The sequence below is a fragment of the Callospermophilus lateralis genome, chromosome 2, assembly GCF_048772815.1.
Source record: "Callospermophilus lateralis isolate mCalLat2 chromosome 2, mCalLat2.hap1, whole genome shotgun sequence".
In the NCBI taxonomy this organism is placed as follows: Eukaryota; Metazoa; Chordata; class Mammalia; order Rodentia; family Sciuridae; genus Callospermophilus; species Callospermophilus lateralis.
The window spans coordinates 198106960-198127648 of record NC_135306.1 but is presented as its reverse complement, the minus strand read 5'-3'; the positions used below and the strand labels follow the sequence as shown (position 1 = coordinate 198127648).

Below are 20689 nucleotides of genomic sequence, written 5' to 3'. Positions count from 1 at the left end.
ATTTTAGTAAGAATGAATAGAATTATATTAAAAGAACTATGTCTCATGTTACTTCAAAGCCACATTGAAATGATTTACAAAATATTTTCTTTAAAGAAACATAGTTATGGCTAAAAGTATTTTAAACTATATTAAGTTGTTCATACACATGAAGCAGGAAACACTCGTATCTGTTAGCAAAGACTGAGACTTCCTGGCAAATTGGAACATATATGGCAGTGACCTAAAGTGACACATATATTAGTAAATTGTTACCCAAAATCAAACTTTTCCAAAATTTAGTGGTTTGAAACTGCAAGTATTTATGAGAGGAAAAGATGGCACTGAGTCTAAGCTCCTCCCAGCACAGAACAGAAACAGTGAGAGACCAGAGAGGAGCGCGTCAGAGGATATACTCTAAAACATGATAGTGGACAGTCTGAGACTTGGAGGCACTCAGAAACTGGTTACTGGAACAGAACATCCAGCAAATCTCCCATGCTCAGTGACCTGCATCAAACAGAGCAACTTACAGTTGATCACTTTCACTAATCTCTCATGAACATAGGCTGACCAAGAGAGTTCAGTAACTAATAGAAGTCCTAGGAACCAGCAATGTAGCAGAGGCACCTGTGTCCCAGGGGCATCAAGAGATCCACAGTGGCCTACAGATAGAGGTGGGTCAGCTGATAACCCCCGCTAAAGGTTGGAAGACCCCCATGATATGCAAGAGCAGGAGAAGAGGCCATAACAGCACCCTGAGGGCCCTTAGAAAGCTAACACACAAAGACCTCACAACCACTGACAACCACCAAGTATCCATACATGGGCCACTGACAGAAATCCCCAGCAGTGACTGGAAGCTCAAGAGCTCAATGATTCACAGCAGCCAGGGAAATCCCTATGCCCAGTGCCCCAAGCACAACAGAAGTGGCTCACAGATGCCATCAGGCACTGAGCACCCATAGACAAGGGCCTGCAGTCCTGCTGACAATGAGTACCAGCAACTGTAGCAGAAGCAGCAGGAATCACAGCAATAGGAGACAGACTCTCCCATGCCCCAGCAGTGCCTCACATCTCTTGGAGGATCTGCAGACACAGGTCCAACATCTATCTACTGGTAACCACAAAATATTTTACATGCAGGCTCGTGAATGGTTTTCCCCAAGGGCAGCCAGAAACCATCCTGAAACCCAGCAGCTTGCAGAGTCTCTCCCACATTGGCAGAAAAATGTTCTACACAGAGGGGACCTATAGAGCCCCACCCCACAGATTTTAGTCACAGACCAGTGTGCCCAGACAGATCCACCAACTCCTGCCTCCCACCAGGGACAACAGTCCTAAACCCCAATGGGCCATTCAGAACCACCACAGATGAACCACGCCACCTCTGCCTTAGAGCACCATACCTCATACACCCCAAAATCCATGCAGGTGAGACCACATCAAATTTGACATCTGTGGATGCAGAAAGCGTTTCTTCAGAAGAGCACACAAGAGTGGATCCCCAACCAGGGAGAAAAATCTGGTTGCTAAGGCAAGGAGAAATAGGGGTTTTCTCCTCTGGCCTGCCAGGAAATTAGTAGGTACCCAGAAACACCAAAGAAAAAAGGAGAACTACTAGAATTATATTAGAGGTGAGATCCACTATATCCAAACACAGAAAAACTTAGAGAAAAATTTGCAGATCTGTTGGCATTTACTAAAGCTCCCAAATCCTGATGAAACTCAAATCATGGAGTCCCAAAAGAAATCTCTCCAACCCAAAGAATTCAATCTATCCACAATTTGGATCTCACAGATATTAATTTTTGACTGAACTAATAGGTTTCCCCTGTTTTATTTGATATTGTCTTCCTCAATCCAATGTGATCTGTTTTTAATGTATTCAAGCATGAGTTGAAATTATTCTGTCATTTTTTTCTCTTTGTTCATGTTTATTTTTTCTCCTTTGTTTCTCTTTTTCTTTTTGCATTACTTGCTGCTCTCTCTATTATACCATTTTATTTTTACTTTTTCTTTTGTTTTCTTTCATTCTTTTTTCCAGTTCTTTTTTTTTCTTTTCTTTTCTATCTTTTTTTATCTTTCCCCTTTTCAAGCACTATATAGTAGTCTTACTTTCTTCATACCTAATTTGTCAACCTATGGAAGAAGATTTCTCTTTTTCTTGTTGAATTAAGGGACTTCTGGAGAACATTTTAAATAAGAGTTTTAAAGGCTTATTACACTAGGACACTATCTTGAAGTGGTCACAGTTATAAGGGATTCGTATCTCCTTTTAAAGCAGTGCTGTTGTCTGGACATTGCAGCAGGTTCACATTGAGCAGGATCATTGACACTTAGGTATTTGCCCAGCCTTGGCACTTAGTCAACAAAAGTTACTTGTATAACAATAGAAGTTAATCATCCCAGCAGCTGCACATAAATAAAGGCAATAGGAGAAAGCAAGGAAATGATACTCCCCCAACAGTTCACAAAACTTCAACAAGTGACCGTATAGACACTACAGAGGGGGAATCCTGACAAAGAATTTTAAAAGTTGATAGTTATGATCAATTAATTGAAAGAGTGTCTAAGAAATGAACTAAAAAATAAAATATAAAACATGAAACAGCGTTTCAAAAACTATAGATATTCTGAAAAAATACAGATTCTGGAAATAAATTACTCAAAAAAATCAAATTTAAAATTCAGTTGAAAACATTGCCAATCGATTAGACAACATAGGAGATTTTCAGGCCACAAAAATAAGATGTATAACCTTGAAAATATAGTCATCAATAAAGAAAAGACAATAAGAAACAATGACCAGAATATTCAGAAAATATGGGACATTAAGAGAACAAATTTGAGGACCTTTAATATCAAAAAGGGTACTGAGATATCGCCTAAGATAGGAAGACATATCCTTTTTAGTAAAAATAATAGAGAATTTTCCAAACCATGAGTATGAGATGGAAATCCAAGTAAAGAATGCATTCACAACCCCAAATGGACAAGAACAAAAAAGATTCAATCCACAACATATTATAAATAAAATGTCTAAAATACAGAAGACAGAATTTTTAAATCCTCAAGTGGAAAAATGAATGGTCACATTTAGAGATATGTCAATAAGAATTAGGTCTAATTTATAACCATAGACTCTAAAAGCCAGGAGAGCATAAAATAATATTAAACAAACCCTGAATGAAAATAATTAGTAGCCAAGATTGCTATATATTCAGCAAAGCTGTCTTTTAAAATTTAAAAAGAAAAACTTTCCTAGATAAGAATAAACTAAAAGAATTTGTGATTTCTAAGCCAGTAATAAAGAAAATACTTGAAGAAATATTACATGCAGAATAATTTTTAAAAATACTCCAGAGCTAGTGGTTGGATAAATGTAATTGGACGCATAGCTTAGTGAAGGAGATTAGGACTGAATTAAACATTTGATAAAGGGAACAATACAACAAGAAAATATAACAATTGTAAGTATGTACACCCTAAATGTCAGTGTACCTACTTACATATAGTGAATTTTACTCTACAGAAAGATTACAATAGCGCTCAATTAATAATACTGTAAGATTTCAACTCTCTCTCTCACCAATAGGTATGTTATAGAGACATAAATTCAAGATTCTTCAGACATACAAAATATGATTAATCAAAAAGAAAACTAACAGAAATTTACAGATTTCATCAATCACCAAATAAATTCATTCTTTCTCTGAGGTTTAGGAAACTTCTACAAAACAGACTGCATTTTTAGGACATAACATAATTCTGAGCAAATACAAAATATCCGATACAATTCCATGCACCATATCAGATCATAATGAAATAAACTTAAAAATCAACAATAAGAAAAAATAGAAGCGATATTAACAATTAAATTCAAATAACACAAATTTGACCAATAAATGTGTCAGGAACAAATTAGTTCTAAAAACAATAGAATACAGAAAAAACAAAGATTAGAACCAAAATTAATAGAGAAATAGAGAATAAAAAGAATCAATTGTGATAGTGAGCTGGTTCTTTGAAAAGATAAAAATATTGATAAACCTTTAACCAAACTAACCAAAAGAAAAGCAGAGAAGGCCCCAACCAACAAAATTAGAGATGAAAAAGGAGATATCATCACAGACATTTCTAAAATCCAGATGCCATTTTGTGACAATTTTGAAAACTACATTTCAAAAAATTGGGATATCTAGAAGATATTGGCAAATTTCTACATATATGACCTATCAAAATTGAACCAAGAGGACATATGCTGTGGTTTGGATGTGAGGTATCCCCCAAAAGCTCATGAGTAAGACAATGCAAGAAGGGTTAGAGGAGATTGGGTTGTAAAAGCCTTAACCCAATCAGTGAATTAACCACCTGATAGGCCTGAGTAGTAATTGAAGGCAAATGGGGTGTGGCTGGAGGAGTTGGGGAACTGGGGATGTGATTTAGAGTATATATTTGTATTTGGCAAGTGGAGATATCTCTCTCTGTTACTGATCATCATGTGAGCTGCTTCCCTCTGCCACACTCTTCCACCATGATTTTCTACCTCACCCAGGGCCCTAGGGAATGAAGCCAGCCTTCTACGGACTGAGATTCTGAAACCATGAGCCTCCAAATAAACGTTTGTTTTTTTTTTTTCATGTAATTGTGCTGCTTTGGTATTTTAGTCGCAGCAGTGAAACACTGAGCAAAACAACATAGGAAACCTAAGCAAACCAATAACAAGCAATAAGGTTGAAGGGGTAATAAAAAGGTTTCCAAAAAGGAAGAGCCCAGCACCAAATAGATTCTCATCTGAATTCCAACAGACCTTTTAAAAAAAGAACTAATGCCAATTTTCCTTAAATTTTTCCATGAAATAGAAAGGAAGAAACACTTCCAAATTTATTTTATGAAAACAATATTATTCTGACATCAAAACAAGGTAAGGATGCATCAAGGAAAGAAAACAAAAGACCAATATATCTGATAAACACATAAGCTAAAATTCTTAGTAAAAAAAGTAGCAATCTGCCTTCAAACACAAAGAAGGTTGTACACCATGACCAAGGAATGCAAGATTGGTTCAACATACACAAATCAAAAAAGTGTAATTCATTCCATGAACAGAACAAAGGACAAAACCATATGATATTATGTGCAGAAAATACTATCCACAAAATTTGGCAGACATTCATGTTTAACACACTAAAGAAAAGAGAGATAGAAGGAATTTAACTCAAAAAAAGCAAAGGCTGTATGTGGCAAACACAAAGCCAAAATAACATTGAATGGAGAAAAACAAAGTATTTCCTCTAAAATCAGGCACAGGATGAGTATGTGCACTCTCACTACTTCTATTCAATATAGTACTTGAAACTAGCCAGAGATATTAGGCAAGAGAAGGACATTACAATGATAAGAATATACAGAAAGAAGTTGACTGATCTCTGTTTGCAGATAATATGGTTCTAGACTCACTAGACCCAAAAATCTCCATGAGAAGACTTTTATAAATGATTTAAAAATTCAGCAAAGTAGCAGGAAACAAGAACAGCACACAGATATAATAGCTTTTCTACATAGCAATAATGAACATGATGAAAAAGAAATAAGAGCAACAATGTTATTCACCACAGTCCACCAAAATATAATACCTAGGAATGAATCTAACCAAGAAAGAGAAACACCTGAACAATGAAAATTATAGAATATTAAGAAATTGAAGAAGACATTAAAAGATGGGAAGACATCTCCCATCTTTTTGAATAAGTGGAATTAATATTATTAAAATGATGATTTCATCAAAAACAATCTAAAGATTCAATGCAATATCCAATCAAAATGTCAATGAAATTTTTCACAAAATTATAAAAAAAAAGTCCTAAAATTCATATGGAAAAATAAAAGACCCATAATAGCTAAAGTAATTCCTTTTTTAATTTTTTTTCCTTTCAAGGGTTTTTTAATTGATTTTTTAAAAAAATAAATGACAGCAGAATGCATTACAATTCTTACTATACATATAGAGCACAATTTTTCTTATCTCTGGTTGTATACAAAGTATATCACACCAATTCATGTCTTCATACATGTACTTTAGATAATGATGCCCATCACATTCCACCATCCTTGCTAACCCTCGAACCCTTCCCTTCCCTCCCACCCCTCTGCCCTATCTGGAGTTTGTCTATTCCTCCCTCCCCCACTATGAATCAACCTTCTTATATCAGAGAAAACATTCGGCATTTGTTTTTTTGGTATTGGCTAACTTCACTTAGCATTATCTTCTCCAGTGCCATCCATTTGCCTACAAAATGCCATAATTTTATTCTCTTTTATTGCTGAGTAATATTTCATTATGTATATATGCCGCATTTTTTTATCCATTCATCTACTGAATGGCATCTAGGTTGGTTCCACAGTTTAGCTATTGTGAATTGTGCTGTTATAAACATTGATGTGGCTGTGTTCCTGTAATGCTGATTTTAAGTCCTTTGGGTATAGATTGAGGAGAGGGATAGTTGGATCAAATGGTGGTTCTATTCCCAGATTTCAAAAGAATCTCCATACTGCTTTCCATATTGGATGCACCAATTTGCAGTCCCACCAGCAATGTATGAGTGTACCTTTTTCCCCACATCCTCGCCAACACTTATTGTTGTTTGTATTCATAATGGCTGCCATTCTGATTGGAGTGAGATGATATCTTAGAGTGGTTTTGATTTGCATTTCTATAATTGCTAGAAATTATGAACATTTTTTCATATATTTGTTGATTGATTGTATATCCTCTTCTGAGAAGTGTCTGTTCAGGTCCTTTAGCCAAAGCAATTCTGAGCAACAGGAATACGGCTGGAATATCACACACAATACCCAACCTCAAATTATACTACAGAGCTATAGTAATAAAAACAGCATGTTATTGGCATAAAATTGGCATAAAGGATAATGAAATAGAATAGAAAGCACAGAGACAAACACCCACAAAAATAGTCATCTCATCCTTGTCAAGGTTGTCAAAGACATATGTTGAAAAAAGGTAGCTTTTTAAAAAAATAGTGCTGGGAAAACAGAATATTCTTCTATAAAAAGAATGACACTAGATTCCAATCTATAACAATGCACAAAAGTCTACTCAAATTGGATCAAATATTCAGGAATTAGATTGGAAACTATGCAACTGCCAAGAGAAAACAAAGGGTCAACACTTTAACATACAAGTGTGAGCACTGACTTCCTCAATAAGACTCCTAATAAAAATAAAATAAAGTCAAGGATTATTATATAGGATGGCATTAAATTAAAATGCTTCCATACATTGAAGGAAATAATTAAGAGCAAGAAGAGAGAACCCACAGAATGGGAGAAAAAATGTTTGCTAGCTAGTCTTCTGACAGAGGATTAACATTCAGAATATACAAGGAACAAAAAAAAATACCAGAAATTTTTAAAAATTAACCCAATCAACAAAAAAGAAAGTGAACTAAACAGATATTTCTCAAAAAAAGAAATGCAAATAGTCAAGAAATATATGAATAAATGTTCAACATTCTTAGTAATCAGAGAAATTCAAATCAAAACTACAGATTTCATCTCACTCCAGTTAAAATGGCTACCATCAAGAATAAGTGTTATGATTTGGGGAGAAAGGTATACTTACACATTGTTTCTGGGAATGCAAATTAGTACAGACACTACGCAAATTAGTATTCCTCAATAGACGAGGAATGGAATCACCTTATGACATGTTGCCTGGTATTTATTCAAAAGAACTAAAATCAGCATACTATAATGATACGTGCATGCCAATGTTTACAGCACTGTGATTCATAATAGAAAAATTATGTAACCAGCCTGGGTGCCCTTCAACAGATGAGTGGATAAAGAAAGTGTGGTATATACACACAATGGAGTTTTATATAAAAATAAAACTATGATGTCATAATAAAATTTTGTCACTGTTGTAAGTAAATGTATTAAAGCGAGGAACATTGTGCTAAGTGAAATAAGAGTCAGAAAGTCAGAGATAGAATGTTTTCTCTTATATGCAGAAGCTAGAGGAAAAAATGTGAAGATCTCATGAAAATAGAAGGAAGAAGAAGAAATGGAAGTAAATAGAAGATGAATAGGGAGGCAGGAGAAGAAGAACGTGTAAGATACTTGGGAATGAAATCATCCAACCATGCTATTTACTTGCATCACAATGAATCCAACTTTTAGGAATAATTATAATGCACCAACACAAAGATAAACAGAAGGGAGGCCAGTCAAGAAGTGGAAGGACATCAGGTAGAGGGAGAAAGAAGAAAAGAAACTGGGAAAATAAATGGAGCAGACTTATTGTAATAAATCTTTCAAAGAAAAAAAAAAGAAATAGAGCAAACTGTGATATGTTTATACAAGTATGTCATGGTGAGCACCACCATTAGTTATAATTATGATGCACTAATGAAAACACATTAAAATTTTTTAAAAGACTTAACTCTTGTAATAACTCTAATGCTTGACATGTACCAAAATTATGGTTTACTTCCAACCTCTTCCACCCTCTCTTTCCTCCTTTTTTGGCACTAATATATGCTGCAGAAGTCTTTGAACATATCAGTCTTTTCAGCCCTGCCAATTATTGGAATCTGATTGTCCTACCAACACACACACACACACACACACACACACACACACACACACACACACCAAAAAAAATAAACTATATTAATCACTCTAATAGGAATTCCCTTCAATAAATAGAACATTGTGTGTGTGTGTGTGTGTGTACACAGTCACATAAACATTTAAATACTATTGACCAATCATCACTTTTTCAAAGCAATGAATCCAGTTGCTAAGACCTTTGGGAGTTTCTCTGCTCTATGGAAACTTAACAGAAGATACCCTGGAAAAGGTAAAATATTTGGTATATTGACTGAGGCACCATTCATCACATGGCACTATGCTGAGCCCCAGGGATGGTAGGCAATATATAAATGTAGTCTCCATTTCCCAGAACACTAATAGTTTGAGATGGGGTAAACGGAGCTATGATGATTGGGTGGGAGTGATCTCTCTGAAACAAGAGGCACAATTCATCATAGTCTATACATGTCATATGTCTCAGGAAATTATTTCAGGCACAGAGAATGTTCCTACAGGTTGTGATACTGGTCATTATTTAGATAACCATAGTCCAGAAATTTTATACATCAGAAGGTCCCAAGTGAACAGACAGTTCTGGGTTGGACTCATTATCTGGTAACAGGGGAGGAGGTTCATAACCTCTCTACCACCTTCTTCTGGGAGATGGAATTCATGAGACAAGATCCTAGATGACACAGCAATTTACTCCTTCTGCCTTTTACTTGGGAGTGTACATGAACTCATTTCCACTGGGGAGTCTCTCCAGGATAATTTTCCTTCCTTCTTGATCCACCAGAGCACAAAGATAGCATGCTAGGGCCTGTCTTCTATGAGCATAACTGAGAAACCTGGTTCAGCAGATTCCTCTCTCTTCTCACCTTGAAGGTAAAAGAAAGTCTTTTTCTGTCTCCTAGATTTTGAAACCTGAAATTCACTGGGAAGCCCAAATATTCTGACTAAAATGTTGATAGCTGATTTTCAAGAAATGTTGTGGAGTTTAATGATATAAATATGGATGGATAATGTAAATTTGGGTAAAACTAAAATGTTTATAAAGGCCCTGGACTCATACAGTACTTCACATAATCCTCCACCAGGAAGCAGAGAATATTAATGAAGCAGATATGATTAATATCAAACCTGTAACAGACATAAGGAAGGGAGACAAGAAAACGTGTATTATGCAACTTAATAGGCTTCATACATCAAACCAAGTGTTCTAAATACTTTATCTCCTTTAATATCACCACAGCACCATTAGGTAAGTGTTATTATTCACATCTTTTAAACATGAGGAAACAGAAATTAACTTGAGATGATCTGCCCAGGGGATTATGCTATTAATAGTAGGCTGAGCGTGCAGCTTGGGCTTATTTAATGCCAAATCCACTATTTCCCTTTTTCACATAAAACCAACTAGATAATTGCTGTGCTGTTTCAGCCTACACTGTCTGGATTTCCAACAGGAAATCGGAGACAGAGACCATCCCTCTCATTACAGTCTTGCCCACTGGGGCTGGGCTACCCAGAGAGGGAAGAAGGAAAACCACAGTGTGTAAATGGAGATCTCCTAGATGCACTGAGATCCACGGAGATCTCTGGGCATGATGCTGAGTGCCCTTCTCTCACTTCTGTCCTGCACATCATGCTCACAAACAACATGGAATTACAAGTTGATGAAGTGTTGATATACCTTTCATGCTCTTGGAATCATGGGCTCCACTATTTCATCTTCAAACTGTTTAAATGTGATCTGTCCCACGTGGCACAATTTAAGGAAGATATTTAAAATGAGACCTTTTCCAGAGCTTTAATTATGACATAAATCAACACCATGCCATAGGAAATAGTAAAAGCAAATTAGAAAGACAGCGCAGGGCTGCAGGTCAAGAGCTCTGTAGTCCATGCAGGGTTCAATGCAGAAATGGCCACAGTGTTTAGAACACATCAAATATGTAGAAATTGCCAGGAGGAGGATTCAGTTGATACAGGAAGGAGCTGTCAAAGAATTGTGTCTTCCAACACTGATGGAAGGAAGCCAGGACACGGAAGGTGGTTTTGTTTGTTTGTTGTTGCTATTTTGGTACCTGGGATTGAACCCAAGAGTGTTTCACTACTGAGTCACATCCACAGTCATTTTTTATATTTCATTTAGAAACTGGGTCTCACTATGTTGCTAAGGCTGGCTTTGAACTTGCAGTCTTCCTGCCTCAGCCTCCCAAGCTGCTGGTTTTCAAGTATGAACCACCATGCATGGCCGTTGATACTGTCATGGAGTCAACTATATAATAGGGAATGATGGCTATCTTTTATTACATTGTTATTACTATGGATGAGGCATTGTGATACACAACTGATGTTATCATCTTGTTCAAATTCACAATGCTTTAAAATAAGTATAAATATTAAATTCATTTTTTAATTTAAAATTTAAAAATTCCCAAATTCAGAGGAATTATCTATGGCCTTGCATCATGGATCCTGGAGATGTAATTATTCAAAACAAATCATCTAATTTCAGAGATTTCTTTGCACTGACATGGTCCCCTTACACAACTGTGGCAAAATGTGTAATATGTAAGTGAAATAAGAAATAATATAATGTATTATTGAATTTGGAAAAGGAAAGGAGATGAATGAAAGAGACACCTATCTTTAGCTTGGAGAACAGAGATCTAGTCAGATTCCAGATGTTTTAGATATTTCTGACACTAGTCCCCATGCTTGTGACACTGACTTCGGTTTATATGAATGATTTCTATTGCAACTAGTAATTCAGGTTAGAGATTTTTTTTTCAAAAACACATTGAATAACAAATATTAAAATTTGGCAGTTGAAACAATAGTTATTTAGTTCTGCTCCCGTCCACTTTTCTTCATATTCTCTCACATAATTGGACCCAGCTATGGGCAGTTAGAAATTGAAGTGCAGATACTTCTATGGAAGGATTTCATAAGAGTGGGCGAAAACCAAGAACTAGTCCTGATCCTTCTTGTTTCTACGTCCAGCCTTGGAAATTACCTTCACGGCTCAGAGTGCAAACACATCACCAGGGTGATGATACATCACCTGTCTGACCCTTCCTTCTGTCCTGTGACCTCAGAGAGCAAGCTGTAGCTCAATGACCTGGGGGAACCACTCGGTGATGATGCAGTTTGTGTTCCTGGCCTACCCCTCCTGCCCAGAGCTGCGAGTGCTGTCCTTCCTGGGGGTCAGCATGGCTTATGCACTTATCATCACCGGGAATGTCCTCATTGTGGTGTCCATCCAGGCTGAAGCCCGCCTCCGTGTGCCCATGTACTATTTCCTGGGCAGCCTCTCAGGGGTAGAAATGTGCTACACTGCTGTGGTGGTGCCCCACATCCTGGCCAACACCCTGCAGTCAGGGAAGACCATCACCCTCCTGGGCTGCGCCACTCAGATGGCCTTCTTCATTGCACTTGGCAGTGCAGACTGCTTCGTCTTGGCTGCCATGGCCTATGACAGATACGTCGCCATTTGTCACCCCTTGCAGTACCCTCTCATCATGACTCTGACTGTTTGTGTCCGCCTGGTGGTGGCATCTGTGGTCACCGGCTTGTTCCTGTCCTTACAACTGGTGGCCTTCATCTTCTCTCTGCCATTCTGCCAGGCTCGGGGTATTCAGCACTTCTTTTGTGATGTGCCACCCGTCATGCAACTGGTGTGTACCAACAGCCACTTCCATGAGCTGTCAGTGCTGGTGGCAGCCACACTGGCCATTGCCGTGCCTTTCTTCCTCATCGCCACCTCCTACGCCTTCATAGCGGCCACTGTGCTCCAGATGCACTCTGCAGCTGGCCGCCACAGGGCCTTCTCCACCTGCTCCTCCCACCTGGCTGTGGTGCTGCTGCAGTATGGCTGCTGTGCCTTCATGTACCTGCGCCCCCGCTCCAGCTACCACCCCCGGCAAGATCAGTTCATCTCACTCGTCTACACACTGGGCACCCCAATGCTCAACCCCCTCATCTACACACTGAGGAACAGCGAGATGAAAGGGGCCATTGGGAAAGTGCTTACCAGGAACTGTGGCTCCCTGAGAGTCTAGGATGGGGGGGTGGGGGGGGGCACGGCCTATCAGACCAGGGTTTGGTTCTAGTGAGTCAATATGCCTATATGACTGGATTTCTCTCAGCTGATTTTCAAGGAAATTTTTTAAAATTCACATAAATTATATAAAAACTGTTTATATAACATAAAACTAAGTGCCAAAGACCTTTAAAATATTTCTACCATTTGACTCAATAATTGCTCTTCCAGTAAAGAAATAAAGCAAATGAACATTACATCATGCAAACTAACAAGCATCAGAGGGTGCAGCCAGAAAGAGACAGCTCATTCCATGGGTTTTAACTTTTTTAAGAAATCCAAGAATGGAATTGTCTCTAGCAGTTGTGGGTAAGGAAACCAACAGGGACTTCCACACCAGCAATAGCAGGAAGTCATTATCACTCCTAGACCCAAAATGCAAACTTAAGTCTCAGTGCTATCAGACACTGATGCATGTGGGGGATGCATGTGGGGGAGATGCATGCATGTGGGGGAAACCACCAGGAAGAACTGTGACTTTAGGGGGGAAAAAGCCACTATGGACAGAACTATGGCCAGGAATGGAGAGAGCAGAGAGAGAAATACCACAACCTCTTTCTGCTCAAAACCTTCTCTCTCTTTCCCTGGACTCCTGGGAAGGAACATGGGTGACTCTGGCCACAGGTATCAGCTTATTGGGGCACAGGAAGGGCACAGAAAGACCTTCGTAGTTAGGGATCAACAGAGAACAAGGAGAACAAAATTGCTTATTACGGTATTCTATGTAAGAATGAAAATATGTCAACAGTTCATTTTCATGATAAAGAAGTGATTAAACATTAGTGTATAAAGGAATACGATTCAGCCTTACATTTATTTTCAAATAATAGTTGTTAGACATAATTAACATTAAGTGCTTACTGTCTGCCAGAAATATATATACATATATGTGTGTGTATGTATGTATGTGTGTGTGGGTGGGGTGTGTATAAAAAGTGTGTAACATGCATTCTTGAGGGACGTCAATAATGTTATGCCAGCTAATAATATGGTCTTAATTTTCAATACTATCATGTATTTCTGTCTATTTATGTTATTAGTTACTGGCAAAACTGGGTTAAAATCCATAACTATGATTTTGCATGTATCAGTCTCTCCCTTTGGTTTTGGTCATTTTTCTTTCCTGTGTTTTGAAGCTCTGTTATTCTATATAAACTTGCTCAGCATTGATATATCTCGCTGATGAATTAACCATTTTGTCATTAAGAAGTACTCTTTTTTCTTGCTGGCTATGATCTGAGAAACAAAATTTACCAAAATTACGTTATGTACATCTACTAATATGTCACAGTGGATCCCACAATTTTGTATAATCACAATGCACCAATAAAAAAGAAAAAGAAAAAAAAACATATAGTTCATCCTTTTCCTTTTTATGATGTACGATGGGAATGGGTATATGCCATATTCCCATGTGCTCCTCATCCATCACTTCTGCTCTTGGCTCTTTTGATTCCTCCTTTCCAATACTTTGAATTTTTAAAGGATTGTTATGTCTGCTATTATCTTTCTAGCTCTATCTATTGTATTATATTGTGTCATATTATTTTCACAACCTACCGTGAGTTATTATAATACTAATACAGTAAATATGAAGGAAACTCTCAAAATTATAATACCATTTTTCTGCCCTTCCATATTTGTGCTGTTATCAAACCATATCTTATTTATATTATTATTTTGTTGTAAGCAGTTAATAGTTTTTAACATGTTTGAGTAGTTTTCTACATTTTTTAGATTTAACTATAAGCTTATTTTTACTTTATTTAAAATTCTAGAAATGCCTTTTTCTTTAATCTTTTAAAAAATATCATCCCATCATCTTCTGGTTCCCATTGTTTCTGTTGAAAAATCACTGATATTCTTGTTTTACCTTTGTGACTATAAAATACTTTTTGTTCATCTTTGCTTTCCAACCATATTACTATGAAACTAATTAGGGAGAAGGTTCAAGGTATTTAATTACACATCCCAAATTAAATACATTCACTTTATTCCAAAATCTTAAAAAATTCATACCTTTAGAGCATCAATCAGGGTCCAAAATCTCATCTAAATATCATCAGTCAAGTGTCCCTAATCTCATCATCTAAGCCATATAAATTAAGGCCTAGGTGACACTAGTAATATGAATTTTCCTGGAACAAAAGTCTTCTCCATCTGCAGACTTGCAAACTATAAAAGAAGGTAATATGATGTTGGAGCATGCGTGAGATAATGGTTACAGACCTTCCTACTCCACAAAAAAAAAAAAAAAGGATGGATGTTAAAAAAAAAAGTTTTTAAAAAAATGCTCTGAGGCAATTTTGATCATCAAACAGGATAAGCTGCATTCATTTTCAAGACCCAAGAATAATCCAGTGTGGATCTTCTCTTCACCACCTGGACCTGAAGTTCTGCCTTCTAGACCCAAGATTTCCTTGAAAGTCCAAGAAGTCACTCTTTAGGTCCCTGGCTCTGTCTCCGGGCTCATCTTTCCTTTTCCATGGAGGGTAGTAGGTTTTCATCTGAATAGTTTTTTCAGCCTCTTCCTAATTTGCAGAATTTGGGGAGTCTGGCAACTCCATTTCATTTCTTTTTTTTTTTCTCTCTCCCTTTCAATACAAGCTGTCATATTTTCTGCTCATATTATTTACTATTCCAGGAGATCCTCCATATAGATTTCCTGGACAATTTCTATTCTTAGTGTCTTCTGAGGTGGTTTGGGGGATCCATGAGTTAATGCACCTAACGTCTTCAAGGACCCTCTGTGAGAATGAAAAATCTGATCTGTTGATCCTTCCAAAACACTTTTATCAAAAAAGATTGTTCATTTACTGGCAGCAATCAGTAGAGTAGAGGGAAAGGAGTAGGGGGTTAGGGGAGGGGAGGTGTGGGGGTCTGAATTAGAACAGGACATAGTCCATATTTTTATAATTATGTCAAGATGGATTCTACTGTACATATCCTGACATGTCTAACTAAATATATATATAGTCAAAATAAATAAATAAATAAATAAATATCATTTTTTTTAAGTTTGTCCAGCCACATCCTCAGCTTTCTCTCCAGCACACATTTTCCTGACAGTGTGTCTCCTAATTTCAGCATCTCTCACAATCTTAACAGGCTGAGAATGTCCTTTGGCTCAACTGTTATTCCCAGAATTTGAAAGATGGCATCCTAAGTAAGCATGTTACTTGGGGACCCTGCTGTACCTCATAATGTGGCTCTTTGGCATCCCAGGTTCATGTCAGGGAGTCACATGTTATGGCCCTACTTTGTGCATCTCTGGGCTTGGTTTATACTCTGTCTCTCAGGATACTCTCCAAGCAAGCTAGATTTTCTAGAAGAAATAAAAGTGACTTTCATGCCCTTTTATCTTACTATATTCTAGTTTCCCATTCAAGTACATTTTTTATTGGCATAGTATAATTTTACAATAATATTGGGGATCATAGTTACATATTCATACATGCACACAATAGAACGATATAATTTGGTCAATTTCATTCCCCAGTACCTCTCCTTTCCTTTCCATTCCTTCTCCCCTCCCTTCTCCTGCTCCTCTTCCTCCAAACTACTGGTCTCTTTTAGGTTTTCACAAGAAACACACACACACACACACACACACACACACTTTTTTCCCCCTATCTCTCTAGTTTCCACATAAGAGAAAACAGGATTCTTTGCTTTCTGAGTTGGGCTTATTTCACTTAGCTTAATGAGTCTCCTTCACTGTATCTGTGTGACAAAAGAAACTCACACCAGGTGCAATCGTGATATCTGTAATCCCAGCAACTCCAGAGGCTGACATAGGTGGATTGCAAGTTCCAGTCTAGCCTCAAAAACCTAGTGAGACAGTCAAGCAACTTAATGAGACCTTGTCTCAAAATAAAACTTTAAAATGGGAGGGTCCAGGCAACAGGGGATGGGGCTCTGTAGTAAAGTGTCCCTAAGTTAAATCCCCAGTATCAAAAAAGAAAAAGGAAAAAAATTCACATATACTCTCTGTTTCAGTTTTATTGGAAATCAAATGGAGATGACACTACACCTGTCTGATTAGGTCAATTAAAGATTAAATAATGCCAACCAAGAATCATGTATCCAGCGAAATTAAGCTTCAGGATGGAAGATGAAATTAAAACCTTCCACGATAAACAAAAGTTAAAAGAATTTGCAGCTAGAAAACCATGTCTTCAAAACATCCTCGGCAAAACATTACAGGAAGAGGAAATGGAAAATAACAATGAAAACCAACAGTGGGAGGTAGGACAGTAAAGGGGGGAAAAATAATCAAAAAGGAAAACAAACCATGTTTAGTAACATAAATAAACAATTATGGCTGGAAGAACAACCCATATCTCAATAATAACCCTAAATGTTAATGGCTTAAACTCACCAATAAAGAGACACAGGCTAGTAGAATGGATCACAAAACAAGACCCAACAATATGCTGCCTACAGGAGACGCATTTGATAGGAAAAGACATACATAGACTGAAGGTGAAAGGTTGGGAAAAATCATATCACTCATATGGACTTTGGAAACAAGCAGGAGTGTCCATACTCATATCAAATAAAATAGATTTCAAGCCAAAGTTAATCAAAAGGGATAAAGAGGGACACTACATACTGCTCAAGGGAACCATACACCAACAAGACATAACTATCATAAATATATATGCCCCAAACAATGGTGCAGCTATGTTCATCAAACAAACTCTTCTTAAGTTTAAGAATCTAATAGACCAACATACAATAATCATGGGAGACTTCAACACACCTCTCTCACCACTAGACAGATCTTCCAAACAAAAGTTGAATAAGGAAACTATAGAACTCAATAACACAATTAATAACCTAGACTTAATTGATATATATAGAATATACCACCCAACATCAAGCAGTTACACTTTTTTCTCAGCAGCACATGGATCCTTCTCAAAAATAGATCATATATTATGTCACAGGGCAACTCTTAGACAATATAAAGGAGTGGAGATAATACCATGCATCTTATCTGATCATAATGGAATGAAATTGAAAATAAACGATAAAAGAAGGAAGGAAAAAACATGCATCACTTGGAGAATGAACAATTGGTTACTAAATGATCAATGGGTTATAGAAGACATCAAGGAGGAAATTAAAAAATTCTTAGAGATAAATGAAAGCACAGACACAACATATCGGAATCTATGGGACACATTAAAAGCAGTTCTAAGAGGAAAATTCATTGCTTGGAGTTCATTCCTTAAAAAAAGAAAAAACCAACAAATAAATGATCTCATACTCCATCTCAAAATCCTAGAAAAAGAAGAGCAAAACAACAGCAAAAGAAGTAGAAGGCAAGAAATTATTAAAATCAGAGCTGAAATTAATGAAATCGAAACAAAAGAAACAATTGAAAAGATTGACAAAACTAAAAGTTGGTTCTTTGAAAAAATAAATAAAATCCACAGACCCTTAGCCATGCTAACGAAGAGAAGAAGAGAGAGAAATCAAATTACTAGCATACGGGATGAAAAAGGCAATATCACAACAGACACTTCAGAAATACAGAAGATAATCAGAAACTATTTTGAATCCTTATACTCCAATAAAATAGAAGATGGTGAAGGCATCGATAAATTTCTTAAGTCATATGATCTGCCCAGATTAAGGCAGGAGGATATAGACAACCTAAACAGACCAATATCAATTGAGGAAATAGAAGAAACCATTAAAAGACTACCAACTAAGTAAAGCCCAGGACCGGATGGGTATACAGCAGAGTTTTACAAAACCTTTAAAGAGGAACTAACACCAATACTTTTCAAGCTATTTCAGGAAATAGAAAAAGAGGGAGAACTTCCAAATTCATTCTACGAGGCCAACATCACCCTGATTCCTAAACCAGACAAAGACACTTCAAAGAAAGAAAACTACAGACCAATATCTCTAATGAACCTAGATGCAAAAATCCTCAATAAAATTTTGGCAAATCGGATTCAAAAACATATCAAAAAAATTGTGCACCATGATCAAGTAGGATTCATCCCTGGGATGCAAGGCTGGTTCAATATACGGAAATCAATTAATGTTATTCACCACATCAACAGACTTAAAAATAAGAACCATATGATCATCTCGATAGATGCAGAAAAAGCATTCGATAAAGTACAGCATCCCTTTATGTTCAAAACGCTAGAAAAACTAGGGATAACAGGAACTTACCTCAACATTGTAAAAGCAATCTATGCTAAACCTCAGGCTAGCATCATTCTGAATGGAGAAAAATTGAAGGCATTCCCTCTAAAATCTGGAACAAGACAGGGATGCCCTCTCTCACCACTTCTGTTCAACATAGATCTCGAATCACTGGCCAGAGCAATTAGACAGACGAAAGAAATTAAAGGCATAAAAATAGGAAAAGAAGAACTTAAATTATCACTATTTGCAGATGACATGATTCTATACCTAGCAGACCCAAAAGGGTCTACAAAGAAACTATTAGAGCTAATAAATGAATTCAGCAAAGTAGCAGGATATAAAATCAACACGTATAAATCAAAGGCATTCCTGTATATCAGCGACAAATCCTCTGAAATGGAAATGAGGACAACCACTCCATTCACAATATCCCCCCAAAAAATAAAATACTTAGGAATCAACCTAACAAAAGAGGTGAAAGACTTATACAATGAAAACTACAGAACCCTAAAGAGAGAAATAGAAGAAGATCTTAGAAGATGGAAAAATATACCCTGTTCATGGATAGGCAGAACTAACATCATCAAAATGACGATATTATCAAAAGTTCTCTATAGGTTTAATGCAATACCAATCAAAATCCCAATGGCATTTCTTATAGAAATAGAGAAAGCAATCATGAAATTCATATGGAAAAATAAAAGACCCAGAATAGCAAAAACAATGCTAAGCAGGAAGGGTGAATCAGGCGGTATAGCGATACCAGACTTCAAACTATACTACAGAGCAATAGTAACAAAAACAGCATGGTACTGGTACCAAAACAGGCGGGTGGACCAATGGTACAGAATAGAGGACACAGAAACCAACCCACAAAACTACAACTATCTTATATTTGATAAAGGGGCTAAAAGCATGCAATGGAGGAAGGATAGCATCTTCAACAAATGGTGCTGGGAAAACTGGAAATCCATATGCAACAAAATGAAACTGAATCCCTTTCTCTCACCATGCACTAAAGTTAACTCAAAATGGATCAAGGAGCTTGATATCAAATCAGAGACACGGCGTCTGATAGAAGAAAAAGTCGGCTACGATCTACATACTGTTGGGTCGGGCTCCAAATTCCTCAATAGGACACCCATAGCACAACAGTTAATAACTAGAATCAACAAATGGGACTTACTCAAACTAAAAAGTTTTTTCTCAGCAAAAGAAACAACAAGAGAGGTAAATAGGGAGCCTACATCCTGGGAACAAATCTTTACTCCTCACACTTCAGATAGAGCCCTAATATCCAGAGTATACAAAGAACTCAAAAAATTAGACAACAAGATAACAAATAACCCAATCAACAAATGGGCCAAAGACATGAACAGACACTTCTCAGAGGAGGACATACAATCAATCAACAAGTACATGAAAAAATGCTCACCATCCCTAGCAGTCAGAGAAATGCAAATCAAAACCACCCTAAGATACCATCTCACTCCAGTAAGATTGGCAGCCATTATGAAGTCAAACAACAACAAGTGCTGGCGAGGATGTGGGGAAAAGGGTACACTTGTTCATTGTTGGTGGGACTGCAAATTGGTGCAGCCAATCTGGAAAGCAGTATGGAGATTTCTTGGAAAGTTGGGAATGGAACCACCATTTGACCCAGCTATTCCCCTTCTCGGTCTATTCCCTAAAGACCTAAATAGAGCATGCTACAGGGACACTGCTACATCGATGTTCATAGCAGCACAATTCACAATAGCAAGACTGTGGAACCAACCTAGATGCCCTTCAATAGACGAATGGATAAAA

The 20689-nt window shown here is 37.1% G+C and overlaps 1 protein-coding gene across 1 annotated transcript; it reads left to right on the top strand.

Moving 5' to 3' along the window:
• Positions 1-11720: 11720 nt before the first annotated feature.
• On the top strand, positions 11721-12665 carry LOC143390516 (olfactory receptor 10W1-like). Its single transcript, XM_076842893.2, has one exon. It carries the CDS (start codon positions 11721-11723, stop codon positions 12663-12665), a length of 945 nt encoding a protein of 314 aa, XP_076699008.2.
• The last annotated feature ends 8024 nt before the right edge of the window (positions 12666-20689 follow it).